Source organism: Dufourea novaeangliae, unplaced genomic scaffold, assembly GCF_001272555.1.
Source record: "Dufourea novaeangliae isolate 0120121106 unplaced genomic scaffold, ASM127255v1 scaffold57, whole genome shotgun sequence".
NCBI lineage: Eukaryota > Metazoa > Arthropoda > Insecta > Hymenoptera > Halictidae > Dufourea > Dufourea novaeangliae.
In genome coordinates, this window is record NW_015373937.1 from 2,193,374 (window position 1) to 2,210,725 (window position 17,352).

A 17,352-nucleotide genomic window follows, 5' to 3' on the forward strand; every position below is an offset into this window, starting at 1 on the left:
AAAAAAAAAAAAAAAAAAAAAATGGTTAATGAGTTATTAATAAAAAAACCCCGACGTACGCATTGCCAAGGGTGTTCCCCTCAATACATTATTTTGTTAACACGACATTAGCATCCTCTACTCTACCGAGATGTAGGCTTACTCTATGACCAATGGCGGGCGTTTCAAAATTCGTATTAATAGACGATCGTAGGAATAGACCTATCATCCAATGGTTTTTTCTGTCCCACGTTCATAGGGCTACGTAACCCTGTTACCATTTTAGTGTCAATACCCGACGTTAGCGATAAAGCATGAATTCTGAGTATTATTAGCACAAATGAAGTGTTATATATTCCATACATATTGCGGGTATCTATATGATTTGGCGGGAATAAAAATATCCGGTGCTTCAGTTTATAAGGTTAAGGGATAAATATGACAGTCATGAAACATGGAACGGAAAAGTATATATTTTTTCACTTATCTACAAGACAATTTATTCTAAATGCATCGTTAATGGACATTTTATTAATGTTACTTTTTACATGTTCTTGTTTTATTTGTTTTATATCTTGCCTTACATTTGTATATTTGTAACAGATAAATTCAGAATAGATGTAGTTTCATAAATACTTTATCAAATCTACATGTGGGAGAATATATACACCGCTTTTATTAATATTTACATATTTATAATTTATATGGGAGTATGAATAGTTTTACTGCCTATGAATTTACTTACACGTTATTGCGAGTAATTAAATAATGAACGCATGTTAATATTCAGCCACGTGTCTCTCAAATTAATTGAAATACAGAAGTTTTATTTTCTTGAAAATTGGTATCAAAGAATGCAGCAACTGGTCAGATTAGTTTCGTAAATAAATCGAAACCCTAAAATATATGCAATATACATATATCATAGAATTACTAATAATAAAATAAAAATAATTGTGCAGGTTGTTGTGTTCGCGTACAAAAAACTAATTACATAGTTTAATTATAACATTGAAAATTCATATCTTTAACGTGTTATCATTTTTGAGCTGGTATTACTATCCGTCTCAGAGATATATCAGAGGATTTATCATCAATTGTAAAATGTTTATGACACACACAACACTCCTGTATACTCGGAAAAGATCCGTATTAAATAACTTTTTATTTGCCAGAATCCACTATTTACATACTTACTTTCATCCATCCATTGATATAGACATATCTGCACTGGGATTGAAAATCGATGGTATAATTCTGCATCATATCATCCAAGTACATAGGGAACATTAAATGCCATATTGCAACTTAAAATTAATTAAATAATGATTAAAATAACTAATGTTTCCACTGTTCTATACAAAATATGTACAATACTAACCCTGACTAACTCCACTACCCCACTTAGAATTAGTCACACTTAATAACGCTGTGAATGCCACCTGTTACAAAATCTGAGAATTAAAACTGCTTTCAGAGTACTCTTACGAGATGTAGGGGAGCTAAACCCGTGTTAACAGTTCTCCATCTCCTCTTTGATTTTGTCTCTGTCGAAAAGTGATTTCTCTCTCCGAGTATCGCCTCTTGTTGTATCTCTATTCTTTGTCATTGCTATGAAGTGGCATAGGTTGGTGCAACTGATTTCAAAGCAATTGGACTGTACGCCAATTTAAATTTCAAAACTTGTTTTACCGTCAACGGTCGGTGATGGGTGTTTCAATGTGAATTCGTAGAGTTTGCTATAATGTTTAACAAGAGAAATGTGGCGAAAGCATTTTCGCCTAATAAAATTAACAAGATTCCGAGGAAACAAGTATCGGTTAATGGAACGAAACCTAGTACAAGTGGAAGTACAGCTTCATCAATACAAGTCAAATCTGGTTCGCAAACAAGTATCAAAGTAATTGTAAGAGTTCGACCACAGAATGACCGTGAATTACAGGGCAGTTGTAGAACCATCATACAAGTTGTTGACGAGAAGATGATAATTTTCGATCCCAAGGAAGAAGCAAATCCTTTCTTTTATCATGGTGTTGCTCAAAGGGGTCGAGATTTACTCAGAAAACAAAACAAAGAATTGCAGTTTATTTTCGATAAAGTTTTTGATGCACAATCTAACAATATAGATGTATTCCAAGGAAGTACTAAAGATTTAATCACTGGCCTGCTGGATGGTTATAATTGTTCTGTGTTTGCATATGGAGCAACAGGTGCTGGAAAAACTCATACGATGCTTGGCAGTAATGAAGATCCTGGAATTACATACAGAACAGTAGCAGAATTATTTTTTCAAATAGAAAAGCAGGGTGGGCACCGTGAATTTAATTTAGGTGTTACATACTTAGAAGTTTATAATGAGAATGTTCAAGATCTTTTACATAACTCTGGTCCTTTACATTTGAGAGATGATGGTAGGTATGGCATTATAATTGCAGGCCTTAAAGTAATTAGTATTAATAGTGCGCAAGAGTTATTGTCCCTTTTAGTAAAGGGTAACAAAAATCGTACTCAGCATCCCACTGATGCAAACAAGGAAAGTAGTAGAAGCCATGCTGTCTTTCAGGTTTATATTAACATTACCAACAAATTAGATGGTCAAGTGCGGCAAGTCAAATTGTCTATGATTGATTTGGCTGGATCTGAAAGGGCTTCTGCTACAGGATGTAAGGGAGCAAGATTCAAAGAAGGTGCAAATATCAATAGGTCTTTACTAGCTCTTGGAAATTGCATTAATAATTTGGCTGATGGTGCAAAACATATAACATATAGAGATTCTAAACTAACACGACTATTGAAAGATTCACTAGGTGGAAATTGTCAGACAGTTATGATAGCTAATATTGCACCCTCCAGCCTCAGTTATGAAGATACATATAACACTTTACGATACGCGAACAGAGCAAAGAAAATAAAGACACATATAAAGAAAAACATTCTATCCTGTGAAATGCATGTGACTGGATATATAAAAATGGTAGAAGAACAAAAGAAAGAAATAAATTATTTAAAAGAAAAACTGTTAGCTTTCGAGAATGGTTTGATAAATGTATCACAAGTGCCTAAGGATACAAAGATGGATGAGGAGATAGAGAACAAATTGATTCAGTTGCTTCAAAGAAAGAAAACCCTAAACGAGAAAGTTTTGTCATTAGAAAGCGCCGACAAACTATTGTGTTGTAGATTTCAATATAAAGAGGCTGCAGATGAGAGATTATATAATCTTATAGCGACTATTGACGATGTAAGTCCAGAAAAAGAAAATGCCAGTGGTAAATGGCATTTAAATAATTCTGTGCAATCCTTTGAGCAGCAGAGAGAATCTTTGAAAATACAAATGATGACAACATGGGAAGAACTGCATTCAATTGAAATCGAATTACAGAAACTGAAAGCTGAAGTGGAGTTGCAAAAACTGGAAAAGCTAGAGAATACAATTGCACTAAGAACTTGTGAAATAGAAAAGGCTAGATTGCAACAGCAATATGAGCATGTGAAAAAGATCAGTAATCTTCAACAGTATGAAATGCAGTCTGATTATTCGATAAATAAAACAATGAGTATTACATTACAAAATTATTATAATACAATGAAAATCAATGGAATAATGACAGGCACAATGAAGGAGGAATTTAAACAATTAATTAAATTATTAGAAGGTGTAAGAAATATCAAATGGTCAGACATGGAAACAATTGATCATGAAAAACACTTTTACAGTTTGACTTGTCTTAACATATCTGATTTGATAGATCCTCTCAATAGTAAAGTGCCAGTATGTACAACAGATGTTTTGGTTGATCACGAGCATGATAATTGTTCTAAAGACACCTTAAACTCAACTTTCAGTACATCTATTCCAAACACAGGCAAAGCCATCAAAACAGAAGATACGACTTCTAGTTTAGTGGAATGTGCAAATACGACTTTCAATAAGGATACAGCGAAACCAAACGAACACAAGGAAGATGGACAGAGTAAAGAAAATTCTACACAGGGGAAAACGAGAAAGCGTATTCTTTTGGATAAAAATCATGGAGATAGTGCAAATACACCCATAAAGCAACCAAAAGGGATACCCCTGAAGCATAAAGATACAGTGAACCCAGTAGGAATGAAGGGCAAAGAAAATAAATATGTACAAAGACCACATACAGTAATGAGTACAAAAAGCATTACCACATTAAATAAATTAAAAGCAGAGAAACGTAAAAAGGATAACATTGATGGAACATCTGCTGCTCTGAAAGTAATGAGAGACAAGGAAAGGCGTGGATTAATCACAACACATCCATACCAGAAGCCAAATGTAAAACAAAAGTGAGTATTTAATCTATAAGCATAGAAATAATTGGTTTGCGTATTGAAACTTTTAAAATGCATACATAGAAATACAGAAACGAGCTATACATAGACAAACGATGGTACAGATTAATATTCAAAGTTTTTCAATCGGTATCAAATTAATGTATATTGTAAAAAATTCTGATGGACAAAAGATTTTCGGGACTTTAAAATACCGAGAAATAACTATCGTACTTTCATAGAGAAAAAAAGAGATTTCTTCTATTTATTAACAGAATATTGTATGTTGTTGCAGATCCATTGTACCTTCACTTTCGTCTCGGGTGCCACGGCAGTAGAAATAATAATTGATGGTATATCGAACAACGTATATAATTATTTATGTTTAAGCCAGTCACTAAGGTGCGCAAAGAACTGGCTAAACAGCTTATATTTCTATTATAATATTAGTATAAAAATTATTAGGATGACGCCGTACATGTGCAAATTATTATATTATTCAGAAGTGTAACTGTATTATGTAACGTGCCATTTGGCTAAGAGATTTTATGATGCACGCTGCGCGTATTATTAACGATATTTTAATGAACAGACTTTTAGTGATTTGAAAGACTGAGTTAATGAACAAAGATAAATTGAATATATTCAATGTAACATAAAAATAATTATTATTACATTGATGAGTACTATAGAAGTAAATTATTTTGTATTACCCTTTGTATTTTCAATGTATATTTTGTACAAATCGCAACGAAATAAATATGTCTGTATTCGGAGGTCGAGCATTATCACACCATCATTAGATAACTTAATTATAAACAGTCGGCCTGAATCCTACTTTCTATTTCTTTTTGGTCATTTATAATTTTTAGTATTTATATCCTTGTCAGAATAGTAGCAAATCAGAATGTAGTAGAAACAACAATGAGCTTTTAACATAGAGTACATAGAGGATAAATTAAATTTGTATTGAGGAGGCAGTATATACATATGTAGTTTAAATTATGTGCGTCTTCGGTTGTCTTTTTGATTGTAGAAGAGAAGAATGTAATAGTGAAATGAAACCTAAATTTCGGTGAAATGCGATTTTTAACATTGATTTCCGTGTTTGGCATTAGCGTAACTAGAAATTCTTTCTGGGTGGGCCAGATCCGCTGACTTTCGCCGATAACAATCCCCATCAGGCATCTGTACGTAATTTATACCACATGTGTGGGTTGCACATTTAAACGAACTCCTATCAGCTAACCGGTCGGCTACAGGTGCGCGACCAGCAAGAAGCAGAAGACGACCTGAGTTGCGCGCTTCTTGACTGTGTTGCGCGTACGTCGGCGTACGTGTGAGTTCGTTTTTTAACTGCTAATATTTGTCCTTTGCATGAGGAATATGCATGTGTGGATTGTCCCATCATTTTTCCGTAGATAGCACAATGAGTTATTTTGACTACTTTTCCAATCATGCAAAATGTGAAATTCACTCAAGATAAAAAAATCGCAATCACGGTCGTGAATGAAGTTAAATCACGACCGTGATCGTGATTCGGCGATCACTGTGATAAATCTCCGTTAGTGATTTTGCACGCCATTTCTAAGTATGTCCTGTTCGATATATGACGAAATCGAAACATCGAGTTACAACATGTGTCATTGATCGATAGTTAGAAATTATATCGTTACAAATTTGAAGAATATTGCCGATGTGCTATAACCTCAATGAAAACAAAAATTGCAGTAGGATATTGTGAATTTGTCACTTAATTCGAAGATTGTAACTTAAATATGGATCTTACGCAAATAAGAAATGTACTTACTGTCAATATTTTGTATTAATAATTAAGTATTATTTTCTAACCTATGTTCACATTATTACAAATATCGTTAAAAGAATATTTTTATATGAGACTTATGTTGTAGTTTAAGGATTTTTTACTCCTATATAATCAAATATCTGAAACCTGTTTCAAACGATGCCTGAATACATTTATTTCAAGAGAAGTTTCAGCAGAAGAGGTGTGTTTTGAACTATATTTTACTTGTAATTTGTGTACTGTTTTGTTCGTACAATATATGATTCATTATTAGCAATATTTAAAATAAACATTCTTGTCTACTGTACATAACTATAATATGTGTTTGTTTTGCATTTGTCATCTTATAGGATATTTGTGTAAGCAAATGCCTGCAAAAGCATGTCCGTGCAAATCATAAAATGATGGAAATATTTATGGAAGTACAGCCTGTTCTTATACAAAAAAGATTAGAAGAAGTTCAGCAAGCACAGGCAACTTTAGAAGAACAAATGCATAAAGAAGAGCCTGAGAATAAGACATAGTAAATCCTATGTAAATTAATTGAATTTTTCATTATGTGTATCATAGATATCATATTTTTATGTAAAAACTTGGAGAATCATTTTTCACAATAATAGGTACTTTGTAACATGTACAGTTTATATTGTATAAAGAATGGTTATTCAGTGCTATCCATTGTTACCTATATTTATGGGCATAGCCAGATTATCAGTTGGGGGGGCAAAAATATTAACACATCAACTGCTACAATTAAAAAACTGTATGTAGCCAGATACTCTATTTTGTTTTTAAAGTCATAAATCGTTGAAAATGTACGGGTTTTGTTAATAGAGGCTGTTGGTCGTGTTTTAAATTATACTGCAATTTAAATATGTAAAAATTTTGTAATTCTGGGAAGGCTGGGGGGCAAAATCCAATCTTTTTCTTCTAGGGTAGGGCAAAAGTCACCTCTTTCTGTTTAGGGGGGGCCAAGTGCCTCCACCTGGCTATGCCTATACCTATATGAATATATTGAGACATCATTTTAATTGTAGTAATAAATAAATTATTGTTCAATGCCTGTTACTATTTAACAAATTGTAATTTATTAGTTTCTTATAGTTGTGTCAATTTTGAATTAGAGGATTGATATCCGGATACTGATTTAACTATAAATAATTAAAATTTTGTAGAAAGCAAAGTATATAAGCATTCATTTATTATTAGTAGTTTGTATACACATAATATACACACAATAACATCATGATTAGGAACATAATACATTAGCTACAATACGTTTTAGAAATTAAAAGGTGCTCAAATTGCATTCTTCAAAAATGCAAGTTATTCAACGTTACCCTCATACTTATTAGTAATTAATAAATATAAGACTCTTTAGTTTCATCTTATTACAATACATTGTAACGGCCTAAATATATCTTAACAAAAATTTGTTGTTTAATGGAATGTATTTCCTATATGATCATAGCAAAATATTTGATAAAATTTATTAATCTTCAGAGATTATTCATTACATGAACATGAATTACATAGCAGCTTTTGTAAATTCTATTATTGTACCAGAGATAAATGCTGATTTACAGTTATAAGAATTCACAAAAATGTTGAAATTATGCACTGAAAATCTTATATGTTTTTCTATACACGATTCACTTACACACATTGTTTTACATGCATTAAAGGATGTACATTATGATCACATTGGAAGAATTTCATAAAAGAATAATAATGAAACGTATTTGATGATAATATAATCTTAATAGATTAGGTTTTTTTATATAATTTAATTTACTATCAATGCTAATATAAACTATGGGTGTAAGCAACAAACAATGGTGACAATGTACATATATTTATTTCACCTATACTAAAAATGTTATGCATAAAGCGTAAAGATGTGTAATAGTTTAGTACAGACTCTATGTACTATTGATTTGAAGCAAAGGATAGAGACATAAATAGTATTAACATGTTTAAAAAAAAACATGTAAATCGTAATTTTAATTCACCTAATTTTTAATTATTCACTTAAAAAATATGACTAGTATGTTAATCTTTTCAACAGTTGAATACTTCTTTTTTAAAATACGAATATTTTCATAAACACTAATCGCATTTGATGAAAGAATACTGTTCTATTGGCAAAAAACTATAGAGATCTTATTATAAAAATTATAGCCCCTTTTTCGAAATACTTAAAAGTATTTCTGGAAAATAAATCATAATTACGTGTCATTTATTACATCTCGTAATAATGTTAGTATTGTTACTAACGCAACTGTTTCGTTATTGCAATAAATTAAGTAACATGTACATATTCATTAATAAATTTTGTTAAAATAAATTAAGTCATAGTGATTGTATTAAATTAATGTCATTATAAGGGACGATTATACGTACGAAAAGAGAGCATATGAAAAGTACACAATTTAAAAGTATGATAACTTTAAGCATAGATTTCAAAAACTTATTGTTTCTGGCCTTTTAGAAACACATGACTCTGATATCAAAATCAGTACATATGGGAAGATGATAGTAATGCCAATATCTAAATATAGCAACTAAGATACATAAATAGTTCAAGTTTAAATTTGGAAGAATATAAATTTCTGTGAATATTGTTTTTTCTTTAAATTAATTATGTTGGTTTTTATACAAAATGTAAATGAATACCAACATTTGTATTTTGGAAGATTGATTTGAATGTACCACAAATAAAATTCTATTGGTACTATTAATATTAAAAATGGAATGAAGAGTACAACAAAACACCTAGTTTATAAATTCTCTCGCTTGATGGTTACAGTCCTCTTACTAGTAAAGACAATATGCCTACTATGTTGGTACAAAATGTAATATAAACAACCAATTAATACTGTTTTATACATACTGTAAAATTCAAAGTTCAGTTTATCATACATCATGTATTTACATTAGAACTTCTCTAAGAAGACAGATGTAAAAATTAAATATCTATTGCCTTTAAAGTTTTATAAGCATTACTATCGAATCAAGAGAACCTTTGTCAAATCTTATCAACAGATATATACTTAATTCCCATCAAATGTTGCACATAAGTGCTAATTATACGATTGAGATGTATTAATGCATGGTTTTGTACATCAATGGTATTGGCCAATATTTAAAATATAATTCAGAAAATAATTCAATCTGGTTTCTGAATTATTATCTAATTTCATTCCAAAAACCACTTAAACTGACAGATATCTTGACAGCAACGTTTCCTGATACATTTTTAATAATTTGATAGATATTCTACCTTGTCTCTCCCTTAGTTATTTGAAGAAAAATTCGAATGGACGAATGTATTTTTTTGTTCAGATTCCTCAAAATATTGGCATTTATTCATTCTCGTATAACTACTGTTCGAGCCATGATGGTAAAGATGAATTTGGCGATTTAACTTTTATATTGAATTGCTTCAATGTTGCTTCTAATGCAGTTTGATTTCCAGAGAAGTAGGCAGACACTGCATTATGAAACAACAGTAACTGTTTATGCATTACCTTAATCTGTAATAAAAATATAATCATAATGTAATAATAGAAAAGATTTGAAAGAAAGACAGAAAGATAAATAACAACATACTCTATTTTCATCTAAGAATTTAAGTTTAATCGAGACATCTGATCGTAGTTTTTCAAAGTTTTGTTTATGTTCTTCATAATTAGTCTGTGCCTCTTCTAATCTTGCTGCATTGCTACCATCAGATTTCGTTGCTTGGGCTAATGCTTCAAGATCTGTCCTATAGGCATCATATTCTATTCTGTAAATGAAAGAAATATTATCAAAATCTTGAAACGTAAAAAGATATTTTAGATTTTCATGTTGTTACATTCTAAAATTCGACATTACCTTGCTGTTTCATACTGTCGCACTGTTAGCAAAGTGTCTTCAATAGTTTTATTACAAAGTGTATTTACAGAAGAAACAAAAAAGTTTAAGGCCCCTAGTAATGTTTCACCATTCTTAGTTAAATTCCTTTGAGTTTCAGAATTGTACAGAAATTCTTCTTGTAATTCCGGTGATTTCTGTGCCAATTCAGAAAATGCTTCTCCAAGAGCATGTTGCGTTTGCACAACATGATGAAAATGGGAAGCTAAAGCTCTAGATAATCGTAATACATTACAATACTTTCTTTGAGTATCTCTTAATAATTCGATTTGTGTTTCAAGCTCTAAAAATGAGAACATGAGTTATAATTAAAGAATAAAAATGTAACTAATGAGATTACATTACAGATAACTTACCTGAATCTACTGTACGCGACGTTTTTCCAAGTTTTTCATACATTAACTGTCTTGTACATTTATATGTAGAAATACTCCAGTTTTTAATGCTTTCAATTTTACTCTGAGCAGTACGCATTGTTTGCGTATCCCCATTTTGAATAGGTGTACTTGGAGATACTGTTACAGCTGCCATTAGATAAATATACTGACTCAGTTTTATAAATATTTGTTGAAATAATATTTAACATGTTACATTGTATTCATATTACTTACACATTTGTGATGTAGGACTACCCAATGTTAGATTTATTGTAGCTGGTCTGGTTTGAGTATCATTAGTACAATTGTTTGGTAAATGAGGAGGAGGAGTTCCACCATGAACTGCATTATCGTTTTCACTTATAGTTGGAGCATCTTTCAGCATTTCATGAATACTTCTCTCCATTCCACTGGGTGGGTGTAACAACTGTTTAGAATATTTCAATTAGAAATAAATCACTATGCCTACTAATATACATGTCTTTATAATAAAAGCAAAATTAATTAAAACTTTTTTTTATTCAAAAATGTAAAAAAAGGAAACTGGCACATACTAGAAAAGTAATATCTACTGATTCTAACTAAAGGCTGAACATTAATGAAAATATTACTGACAAATGTGTTAATAAAGTATATCAAAGGTATAATACAGTTATACACAGCATACAGAGGAATTCAGTAACAAAAGAAATGATCAATTTTATGAAACAGTAGGAAAATTTACAAGAAGGAAAAATGTTTACGTCAAACCGCCATTTTTTTGTAACATTCGGGTCACTAAAATATTCGTATAAGTACATGCATAAACAGAAAAATGTTACATACAAAAATTACGTATAAATGATTCAGCGTATTATGGCATATGAGGTTTTAATAGTCCGTTAGCAAAAAGAACTTATATATAGAAAGGAAAAAAGCAGTAAGAACTGTCACTTGACACCTGTTTTAAAACTAAGTAGATGTAGGTACGGTTAGGCTGCTGCAGCTACTGTATTCGTTCATAAATTTGGACGATCTACATTTGCATTAACCAAAAACAAAAAATGTCCACTATATATAAGAAATACTAATTTATATAAGTACTTACTAAAAAATGAGAGAATACACGTAAATGTTATTATAATATGCTCAAAACTTCAGAACGAATCTTTATAATGCTTCATAAGAGATGCAGTTTTCGAAGCTAGGTGGCGTAATGCAAAGACCTTTGATAACCCGGACCTATATAACACCAACACCCGACCCTAAAGCTCATAATAAAAGTTCATTCTGAGATTTAAATTCAGTAGTATTTTCGTTTAGATACATGTAATGTTTATTAAGTTATGCCGAAATCCATATAATAGTAAATTGAAATAATATCGAAATCGCTGAAACCTAAATATGCATTTAGAATTACCGGTATTTTTTCATTTTCATCTATACAATGTTGTCTTTAAAACTTCATATTATATTAGAACTGATAAGTTGAATACAATAATGTTTACAAAGTTAATAAATGTTGATAAAACTTTCTATAATTATAAGTTATAAGTCAACTTAACATCACATTCATTTATATGGATCCATATATACTACTGCCTTTTCGTTGTACAGAATAACAATTTTTACTAACGCCTAAATAAAAATTTGAAGAAAAATGAAGAAACATGTAACCTTAATATAACCAGTTATGACAAGTTTCAACCAGTTGTGACAAAATTGGGCTTTGCAGGTATGACTGCCTGGGTAATGTTTTAATTATAAAAAATAATATAATAATTTTTTCTGTGCCCATAATCATTTAGTTTGAAAATCACTTGTAACATTTGTGTAACGTATAATGTATAATAACAGAAATATTCTACTTTTGTCTAACTATCTTCTTATATTTAAAAGGTATTTGAAAAATGGCAAGGATAGGGATAGACTATGATGTAACGATAGTGAAGGATATACAATAATAATATACATCATGAAATAGACTGGAATAGACCTATTCCATGATGTAAACCACGATGTAAGCATGATGTAAGGATGTAAACCAATGTAAACTTATAATATAAGTTTGCACTGCATATCGAGTGCATAGTCTTCCATACTGTATTCTATGTTTGGAATCCAAGCATGTGGTGGTGTACAAGTGTGGAAACTCCTTCGAAAAGATTGTGAGGAGTTTCCTCCGTTTCCTCCACGTTTTTGGTTTTGACAGGTACGTAGGTACGTATGTGTCTGTTAAATATTACAGAGTAAGGAGATATTGCATTTAGAATAAATTACTTTTTTTAATTATATAATACAATTGTGAAATATTATTCTGTCAGCACGTTTTATAAGTAATTACGCGAGGTTAGAATCCCGCAGTGAAACTGGAAACTGCATTTCTGTATATTTCACCTTTGTTCAAATGCAAATATTTATGAAAATTTTTTTTAAGTATGTTCATAACTACGTCACTACTCTCTGTTTTATATTCTAACAGGAAAACTGACTATTTGCTCTTCAATTATATATTATGAATAAAACATATGTTGAAATTATTTCTTATGATCCTTAATTACTAGATAAAATTCATAATAAACAAAACTTCCTTGCTTTAAAAGGTCATTTATTTAAAACGTTTAGTTTTTGTTATATAGTTTTCTGTATTTGAATCCTTTTCAATAACTTTGAAGTCATTAATCATAATGCATTCCGATATTCTCTTTTTTGGATGATAATTTAATACTGAGAAATAAATTAATCCTCAAAATATTGAAGTTATTTTTAAACATTGTATTCTAAATGTTAACATTTGTTTGTATATAATTTTCAGGCAGGCAGATATTTTACCATCATGCCGCCTAAAAAGTCTATGGAAGAAACGGATCGTTTAACTCGTATAGCTATTGTTAATTCTGATAAATGTAAACCTAAACGATGTAGGCAGGAATGTAAGAGATCCTGTCCAGTTGTACGAATGGGAAAACTTTGTATAGAAGTTTATCCTAATAGCAAAATAGCATCTATTTCAGAAGAATTATGTATTGGATGTGGTATTTGCGTTAAGGTATAGTAAAACATTCTAAGTGTACAATCATACAATCCTATATTTATAATTATTTAAATTATATAGTAACACTAATAATGATTTATTTTTAGAAATGTCCATTTGAGGCAATATCCATCATTAATCTTCCTAGTAATTTAGAAAAAGAAACTACACATCGTTATTCAAAGAATTCATTTAAATTACATAGACTGCCAATCCCACGTCCTGGAGAAGTACTAGGTTTGGTTGGAACTAATGGAATTGGTAAATCGACGGCTCTTAAAATTTTAGCAGGCAAACAGAAGCCAAATTTGGGTCGATTTACTGTATGTAAGCTTACATATATACTTTGCAAAGTATACACTACATTCTGGTTAACACATAATTTGAATTCCTAATGTAGGATCCACCAGATTGGACAGAAATTTTAAGTCATTTTAGGGGTAGTGAGTTGCAAAATTATTTTACTAAGATATTGGAGGACGATTTGAAAGCTCTCATTAAGCCTCAGTATGTAGATCAAATCCCTAAAGCTGTGAAAGGCACTGTGCAGCAACTTTTAGATAAAAAAGATGAATGCAGGAATCAAATAGATATCTGTAAAATGTTGGGTAAGATGATGATAGTACCAAACATTGAATTAAGGGAATGGTTATTTGAAATGATAATATAACAATTTATTTTTGTTTAGATTTAATGCATATACGTGACAGAGGGATTGAGGCACTGTCTGGTGGAGAACTTCAACGTTTTGCTTGTGCTATGGTATGCATTCAAAATGGAGATATTTTCATGTTTGATGAGCCATCTTCGTACTTGGATGTAAAGCAGCGTCTTAATGCTGCTTTAACAATCCGATCTCTTATTCATCCTGATAAGTAAGCAGTTGTTATTTATGAAACATACTATAAATTTTCCCTGAAATTTATGGAATTGTTCAAATTGAATAGGTTCATAATAGTAGTAGAACACGACTTATCAGTCCTGGATTACTTGTCAGACTTCATATGTTGTCTTTATGGTGTCCCTGGTGCATATGGTGTTGTTACTATGCCTTTCTCTGTCAGAGAAGGTATAAACATTTTTTTGGACGGTTTCGTTCCAACTGAGAATTTGAGATTCCGTGAGGAATCTCTTGTCTTCAAGGTAGCAGAAAGCGCAACCGAAGAAGAAGTGAAACGTATGAATCATTATGAATATCCAGCAATGGTAAAGACAATGGGTTCGTTTCAATTGCGTGTTGAAAAAGGTCAGTTCACTGACTCCGAAATTCTTGTGTTACTTGGTGAAAATGGAACGGGAAAAACGACGTTTATTAGAATGTTGGCTGGTAATTTACCACCTGATGATGGTTCCGGTAAATCAAGATTTAATTTAGTTATCAAGTTCTAATGCACTTTATAACAAATTTATTGATTAACATAATTTTATACGATGCAGGAAGTATTCCAATGTTACATATCAGTTATAAGCCACAGAAGATAAGTCCTAAATCTCAAGGCATCGTACGGCAATTGTTACACGAAAAGATCAGGGACGCTTACGTGCATCCTCAATTCGTGACGGACGTTATGAAGCCTTTGAAGATAGATGATATTATGGATCAAGAAGTGCAAAATCTTTCCGGAGGAGAATTGCAAAGAGTGGCTCTGGCTTTGTGTCTTGGAAAGCCTGCCGACGTCTATTTGATTGACGAACCTTCTGCTTACTTGGATTCTGAACAACGTTTAGTTGCGGCTAAAGTTATAAAACGGTAATAGAGATATTATATTTTCATTTACGTTATTAAAGTACAATAAAACATATACTCCAGGAATTATTATAAATAATTCTATTATAACTTATTTTATTATTCCAGGTTCATATTGCATGCAAAGAAAACAGGATTTGTAGTAGAGCACGATTTCATCATGGCTACATACTTGGCTGACCGTGTAATAGTGTTTTCCGGTACACCATCATTATCAACAACAGCTCACAGTCCACAGTCTTTATTATATGGCATGAATAGATTCTTGGAACTGCTAGGTATTACTTTCAGAAGAGATCCGAACAACTTTAGACCAAGGATCAACAAGAGTCAATCTGTAAAAGTATGTAATCTGCGTATAATAAATATTTTCGTATAATTTAAGTTGATGTAAGTAATTAACATATGTAAACAATATAAGTCTTTTACAACAGATTTAAAATAATATCTTTTTACAGGACTTGGAACAGAAAAGGGCAGGGCAGTACTTTTTCCTCGAGGAGTGAGATGTGACCTCGAGAACGGGTTGAATAGCAGCTTATATGAAATACTGTGAAGAAATTTTTGTAAATCTTTATACGTTTTAAAGCCGGGAATCAATATTTTATAATACATTAAATACTGGTGTCGCATGGTTTTCGTTTGATCGAAATAATATTCATTTCGACGCGTCACTTTTGCTTGTAGGATATTTTTTTTCAGTAAATATCTAAAAGCAAGTCCTTCGAGATATGATATATTGCGAACGAAAGGAAATTTTATTTGAAAACAAATATTACAATCGTATTTTTACACGACACATTGATGCGACAAATTTATTTATATGCATCGACGTGCGACACAAAAAGCATTTCCAATCTGACACACTAACCGATATAATACACATTTTTTGTATAAATAATAATTTATGTCTGTATGTAACGAATCGAAAAAAGTTAAATAACTCAGTATATTTATATGTATAACTGCTATGCAACGTGAATTATAATACAAGTGGAATGTAAAGGAAAATGGGAGCGATCATTTGATGAATCCTCATGAGTTCAATAATATTACGATATTATACATATATGCTGTAGCATACAATTGGTAATTTACGATTGCTATATCGTTAAAAAAAAACGTTGATCTGTCGGTGATCGACATCACCGTATGTAAACAGTGTTTCTCTTAAATCGAAATTATTTACATTACTCGTGTACGATTGGTACTTTAAGGGAAGAAAACTGTTTCTTTAGACTGAATTGTAACACCGAATTATTAATTATTTTCACTCGACTGGAATTTTAAGTAAAATTAATCGATATTGTTGACTATCAACTTTGAACTGGGAAAAAAAAGTAAAATGCTATGAACAATTTTCCTTTCCGGGCATTTAATCACGAGTAGGTATAACAATGTGCCAATTTACATATATGCCTTATTTGCTCAATTTCTATCATTCATTACCATATATTATACAAAATGCATATAAATGGGGGAGAAGTACATTCATTTCTTCGTTTCTTAAGTTCAAGAGTAGATAGCACATATCTTAATTACTTTTCGCTTTCCATAATACATACAGTTTCGTTAACTTGAATACATTTTTTACATTGTACAAGGCATAAATTTTTGGTTTCTTGTATGCGAAAATTGGAACAAACGCACAATAAATATTTTCATACAAGGCACATACTTGAAAACGGTAATGAATTATTTTGGGCACTTAGTGACCAAAGCATATTGCAGAAACAAAATTAAGGCATTAATATGATACACATTAGATATTTGTTTTTACGTAAAATATCTGATATGGACGCAACGAAATTCAAATTTAATAAAAGATTTCAAATTAGTAACGACGTTACATTGTTTTCTGATACATTCTGATCACTATTTCTGTTACAAAACATATTACATTACCTTTTAAGAATGAATTATTCTCAGAAATAATATTCAATTATTATGTAATTCTCGAATTATATTAAGAATTTGATTGGAATATTCTTTTATACTACGTACCAATAAATACAAATTTTAATTAATAACATATGTAATGTTAATGTTGATAAATATTTTTATTATCCTTCACAAACAACAAAACAGAAATACGATAAATATTTTGTCAAGGCAACAAGATTGTTGTTTGTCGGAAAAACTACTCTTTGAGAATATTTCCACGAAATATTTAGATACCTATATCGTAACGGGGTGGAGAAGTGGAAGG

The 17,352-nt window shown here is 30.9% G+C and overlaps 4 protein-coding genes across 4 annotated transcripts; 3 read left to right on the plus strand and 1 right to left on the minus strand.

The window, feature by feature from the left end:
• Positions 1-1,647: 1,647 nt before the first annotated feature.
• LOC107185398 (kinesin-like protein KIF18A) lies at positions 1,648-4,762 on the plus strand. Its single transcript, XM_015573065.1, has 2 exons — positions 1,648-4,296; positions 4,577-4,762. The coding sequence occupies exons 1-2, from the start codon at positions 1,724-1,726 to the stop codon at positions 4,617-4,619; spliced, it is 2,616 nt and encodes an 871-aa protein (XP_015428551.1). The 5' UTR covers positions 1,648-1,723; the 3' UTR covers positions 4,620-4,762.
• A 1,193-nt stretch (positions 4,763-5,955) lies between these two features.
• LOC107185376 (mitochondrial import inner membrane translocase subunit Tim10B-like) lies at positions 5,956-6,612 on the plus strand. The gene is made up of 3 exons (XM_015573042.1): positions 5,956-6,083; positions 6,195-6,290; positions 6,439-6,612. The coding sequence occupies exons 1-3, from the start codon at positions 6,060-6,062 to the stop codon at positions 6,610-6,612; spliced, it is 294 nt and encodes a 97-aa protein (XP_015428528.1). The 5' UTR covers positions 5,956-6,059.
• Positions 6,613-9,471: 2,859 nt separating this feature from the next.
• On the minus strand, positions 9,472-11,596 carry LOC107185438 (arfaptin-2). The gene is made up of 6 exons (XM_015573112.1): positions 11,471-11,596; positions 10,618-10,810; positions 10,363-10,530; positions 9,968-10,289; positions 9,701-9,878; positions 9,472-9,624 (listed from the first exon to the last, which is right to left on the minus strand). The coding sequence occupies exons 2-6, from the start codon at positions 10,787-10,789 to the stop codon at positions 9,472-9,474; spliced, it is 993 nt and encodes a 330-aa protein (XP_015428598.1). The 5' UTR covers positions 10,790-10,810; positions 11,471-11,596.
• Positions 11,597-12,514: 918 nt separating this feature from the next.
• Positions 12,515-16,073, plus strand: LOC107185399 (ATP-binding cassette sub-family E member 1). The gene is made up of 9 exons (XM_015573066.1): positions 12,515-12,582; positions 13,178-13,411; positions 13,504-13,719; positions 13,797-14,004; positions 14,085-14,271; positions 14,344-14,750; positions 14,834-15,146; positions 15,252-15,486; positions 15,602-16,073. Exons 2-9 carry the CDS (start codon positions 13,199-13,201, stop codon positions 15,647-15,649), a joined length of 1,827 nt encoding a protein of 608 aa, XP_015428552.1. The 5' UTR covers positions 12,515-12,582; positions 13,178-13,198; the 3' UTR covers positions 15,650-16,073.
• Positions 16,074-17,352: the final 1,279 nt, after the last annotated feature.